General features: G+C 48.6%; 1 protein-coding gene across 1 annotated transcript in view; it reads left to right on the forward strand.

Annotated features, from left to right (window-relative positions):
- skib (v-ski avian sarcoma viral oncogene homolog b) overlaps positions 1-4,144 on the forward strand; it is a gene marked incomplete at both ends in the record, with an annotated part of 39,232 nt that extends 35,088 nt beyond the window's left edge. Inside the window, 3 exons of the mRNA XM_084446079.1 lie at positions 658-904; positions 2,583-2,825; positions 3,734-4,144. Of these exons, the coding sequence (XP_084302205.1) occupies positions 658-904; positions 2,583-2,825; positions 3,734-4,144 (901 nt within the window). The remainder of the gene's footprint in view (positions 1-657; positions 905-2,582; positions 2,826-3,733) is intronic.
- Between the last annotated feature and the right edge of the window lie 1,262 nt (positions 4,145-5,406).

Consider the following 5,406-nt stretch of genomic DNA (forward strand, 5'->3'; position numbering starts at 1 on the left):
CTCAATCAACTACAGATCATTATCAATCAACAGACTGTCTCAATCAACTACAGATCATTGTCAATCAACACACTGTCTCAAGTCAACTACAGATCATTTGGTTTAGTCCTTTCTGCAAAGCCGTGTCGTAACCTGCTTTACCACACTTACAGCCCAATAGAGCGGACAAATCCACCAGCAGACTTGTGTGATGCAGCTTGTTTGGGAACAAAGACTCTGAAATTAGAACATTTACCTAACAGACAAGTGAATGCTACTGAGAATCTTAGAAGAGACAGGCCTGCGCAAGGCTGACACCTGGTGGCCGCTCAGAGAAGCACAGGGGAAAGTGGGAGCTCTGAACTTAGTATGAACTTAGTAGATTGTTTGTGTTGTTGTCCTCGTGTCTGCCATCTGGACTGCTGGATATTTAATGTCAGATCAACTGTCCCTCGGGTTCGATCACTGTCAGACAGAGGAGTATCTCACCTTGACCATTAGATAATTGCTAACTTTTATTCCCATCTCTCTCTCTCTCTCTCTCTCCCTCTCTCTCTCCCTCTCTCTCCCTCTCTCTCTCTCCCTCTCTCTCCCTCTCTCTCTCTCTCTCTCTCTCTCTCTCTCTCTGTCAGACCCGGTGTCTGTCCCCTGCCTGGCCTCTCCTCCCCTCACCTCCAGTGTGAGCCGGACCCTGGCCCTGCCCCCGGCCCCCCCGAACGTGGGGCCCCCGAACGGCCCTGACCCCGGCCCCCCCTGGCTGCCCGAAGAGCCCTGCCCGGAGCTGGAGGCCCTGCGCCAGAGCCTCTACGGGGGTCTGGCCTCGCGGGAGGCCAGGGAGAAGTTCCTCCAGGAGGTGCTGAGGATGCGCATGAGGCAGGAGGAGAAGCTGAGCGCCGCCCTGCAGGCCAAACGCTGCCTCCAGCAGGTGAGATCACACAGAACTATACGCTCATAATAATATTATAGCTTCTAATATAAGATCACACAGAACTATACGCTCATAATAATATTATAACTTCTAATATAAGATCACACAGAACTATACGCTCATAATAATATTATAACTTCTAATATAAGATCACATAGAACTATACGCTCATAATAATTTTATAACTTCTAATAGAAGATCACACAGAACTATACGCTCATAATAATATTATAACTTCTAATAGAAGATCACACAGAACTATACGCTCATAATAATATTATAACTTCTAATATAAGATCACATAGGACTATACGCTCATAATAATTTTATAACTTCTAATAGAAGATCAAACAGAACTATACGCTCATAATAATATTATTACTTCTAATAGAAGATCACACAGAACTATACGCTCATAATAATATTATAACTTCTAATAGAAGATCACACAGAACTATACGCTCATAATAATATTATAACTTCTAATATAAGATCACAGAACTATACGCTCATAATAATATTATAACTTCTAATATAAGATCACATAGAACTAAACGCTCATAATAATATTTTAACTTCTAATATAAGATCATACAGAACTATACGCTCATAATAATATTATAACTTCTAATATAAGATCACACAGAACTATACGCTCATAATAATATTATAACTTCTAATATAAGATCACAGAACTATACGCTCATAATAATATTATAACTTCTAATATAAGATCACATAGAACTATATGCTCATAATAATATTATAACTTCTAATATAAGATCACATAGAACTATACGCTCATAATAATATTATAACTTCTAATATAAGATCACATAGAACTATACGCTCATAATAATATTATAACTTCTAATATAAGATCACATAGAACTATATGCTCATAATAATATTATAACTTCTAATATAAGATCACATAGAACTATACGCTCATAATAATATTATAACTTCTAATATAAGATTACACAGAACTATACGCTCATAAGAATATTATCACTTCTAATCAATCAATCAATCAAAGCTTTATTTGTATAGCGCATTTCATACCCAGAGGCAACACAATGCGCTTTACAGAGAACAAGGGAGGTGGGCATACGACCCACCCCTACATATTCCAGAGGGAAGCAAAAAAACAGTTTCACCCGCGGGCCAGAAAAGTGAGCTGTAAAAGTTCTTCCCTGACCTCTCTCAACAAGGCGATCGAGACATCTACATACATCTACAACACAGAGATATTATCATGGTGAAATAAAGAAAAAAACTTTTTTTGTTTGTTTATGCGGATGAGGCAGGAGCCATGTGGCTCATAACGACCAACCGATCGCTATGGAAACAGAAGAGCCCGACGGTGTGTTCTGAGCCCCGAGGCGAAGAAGGGCTCTTCTGTTTCCATAACGACCGGATTGCCGTACGTTATCCCGCCTATTACACGGCTACTCAACAAACTACATGAATACTAATAAGACTACACTTTTTTATTTAAATCAATTTAAGACTGGCAAGCACATCCAATAACTCCGAGGGAATGTCTGGTGAATTCATGTCATCCTGTTTCTATGCTAACGTGCGGTCCGATCCAAGACACGTGCTCAGAGTGACGTCTCAGGTCCCCTCGTCCGTTCGCTCATCCGCTCATCCCTCTGCTTGTGCGTTCCAGGAGCTGGAGTTGGTGCGCGTGGCCAGGAGGGGGCGCCTGTGCGAGGCGGGGGAGGCGAAGCGCGGCCTGCGGAGGGAGATGGAGCGTCTGAGGGCGGAGTGGGACCGGAGGACGGGGGAGGTGGAGGAGTCGGGTCAGCGCCTGAGGAGGGAGCTGGACAGGGAGAGGGCGCAGAGGGGCTGTGACCAGGGCTGTGACCAGGGCTGCGAGGCCCAACGGCTGAGGGTCAAGTACTCCGCCCAGGTGAGACCAGAACCAGAACCAAACCCCAGACCAGAACCAGAACCCCAGACCAGAACCAGAACCCCAGACCAGTACCCCAGACCAGAACCAGAATCCCAGACCAGAACCAGAACCCCAGACCAGAACCAGAACCCCAGACCAGAACCACAACCAGAACCAGAACCCAAGACCAGAACCAGAACTCCAGACCAGAACCACAACCAGAACCAGAACCCCAGACCAGAACCACAACCCCAGACCAGAACCACAACCACAGACCAGAACCAGAACCCCATACCAGAACCAGAACCCCAGACCAGAACCCCAGACCAGAACCAGAATCCCAGACCAGAACCACAACCACAGACCAGAACCACAACCAGAACCCCAGACCAGAACCAGAACCAAATCCCAGACCAGAACCAGAACCCCAGACCAGAACCACAACCCCAGACCATAACTAGAACCCCAGACCACAGTCCAGATGTCAGGACAGCTCTAGTCTGGCTCATAGGAGGGAGGTTTTTGGGATAAGCCTCTCATTGGTAGCGCAAAATTCCAGCAGGACCAATCAGATTCAATCTCCCGACTCTATTTAGCAAGAGAAAAAGCCAGCTGAGCGCCGCCCAAGACGATTGTGATTGGTTTAAAGGAAGAGTGTTTGATTGATGTGATTGATTGATTGAATGACGATTATGATTGGTTTAAAGGAAGAGTGTTTTCCCCATCCCAGGATGATAGTGGGATGCAGCCAGACCTTCCTAAAACGAAGCCTGGCAATGCAAGACTAGTACAGCTTTGGATGGAGAGAGTGTGTGTGTGTGTTGCGTGCTGACGTGTGAGTGTGTGTTGCGTGCTGACGTGTGAGTGTGTGTTGCGTGCTGACGTGTGTGTGTGTGCGTGCTGACGTGTGTCCTGTCCCTGTGCAGATCGAGGAGCTGCAGGTTCTGCTCCAGCGGGCTGAGGTGGACCGGGAGCAGCTGAGGGTGGAGCTCCAGCAGGAGCGCGAGGCCCGGCAGAGTCTGGGCCGCCTGGTGGTCCAGCTCCAGGCCCGGGGGGGGCAGGGGGTCCAGCTCCAGGCCCAGGGGGGTCAGGGGGTCCAGCTCCAGGCCCAGGGGGGTCAGGGGGTCCAGCTCCATGCCCAGGGGGGTCAGGGGGTCCAGCTCCAGGCCAGGAGGGAGCCGGCGGATGACCAGGACCACGCGGCACACGGACACAGACAGACGCCGCCACAGCACCCCAACCCAAACCCAGAGCACCCCAACCCAGAGCACCCTAACCCCAACCCACAGCACCCTAACCCAAACCCCAACACACAGCACCCCAGTGGAGCTTCCTAATGATCCAGGATGCTCAGGCTGACGGAAATCCAGAGACTCACCGCAAGAGAGAGGTTAGGAACATGGACTGTATTGATTACACCGCTTGTTATGGTGGGGGGGGGGGGGGTGATTCTGCAAAATCTTCTGAGAGAGAGAGAGAGAGGGGTCATATGTTTTGTAGAATGAAAAGAATATCTGTCTGGTATGATAGAGATTGACATTATTGTGATAATATATGAACTTCATCAAATGACCTGGAAAGTAGCAGGATTGATGTTGTGGTGGCAGAAGAAGATGAGAAAGACATCTTCCTGAACGTCAGACTGACTCCTCTCCGACGTCTGGCGCTGGGAAAGAACTTTGTTCTGGTATATAAGCTATTTAAAGATGTGCAACTATAACATAACGTTACTTGAATGCGTGTAGTGAAAGGAGAAGTGATTGTGTTGATGATAGGACAGCAGTGTCTCAGAGTCACGGTACAGTACAGCTCAACGGTGTGAGATTACATCACTAACCACTGGAAAACACAGCAGTTCAACACGGTTGACCTTCTCAGTCAGGTGGCTTCTTGAAAGTGTTGTGTAGGTGTGGAGGAGACACTGCCTGAGCAGCAACACAGCCCCACAGGCCAGACCGCTCACCAGGTAGACCAGGGAGACCAGGGAGACATGGAGACCAGGGAGACATGGAGACCAGGGAGACAGGGAGACATGGAGACCAGGGAGACATGTAGACCAGGAAGACCAGGGAGACATGGAGACCAGGGAGACATGGAGACCAGGGAGACATGGAGACCAGGAAGACCAGGGAGACATGGAGACCAGGGAGACATGGAGACCAGGGAGACATGGAGACCAGGGAGACATGGAGACCAGGGAGACCAGGGAGACATGGAGACCAGGGAGCCATGGAGACCAGGTAGACCAGGGAGACATGGAGACCAGGGAGACATGGAGACCAGGTAGACATGGAGACCAAGGAGCCATGGAGACCAGGGAGACATGGAGACCAGGTAGACATGGAGACCAAGGAGCCATGGAGACCAGGGAGACATGGAGACCAGGTAGACCAGGGAGACATGGAGACCAGGGAGACATGGAGACCAGGTAGACATGGAGACCAAGGAGCCATGGAGACCAGGGAGACATGGAGACCAGGTAGACCAGGGAGACATGGAGACCAGGGAGACATGGAGACCAGGTAGACATGGAGACCATGTAAACCAGGGAGACATGGAGACCAGGGAGACATGGAGACCAAGGAGCCATGGAGACCAG

The sequence above is a fragment of the Borostomias antarcticus genome, assembly GCF_949987555.1.
Source record: "Borostomias antarcticus genome assembly, chromosome: 11".
Taxonomy (NCBI): Eukaryota; Metazoa; Chordata; class Actinopteri; order Stomiiformes; family Stomiidae; genus Borostomias; species Borostomias antarcticus.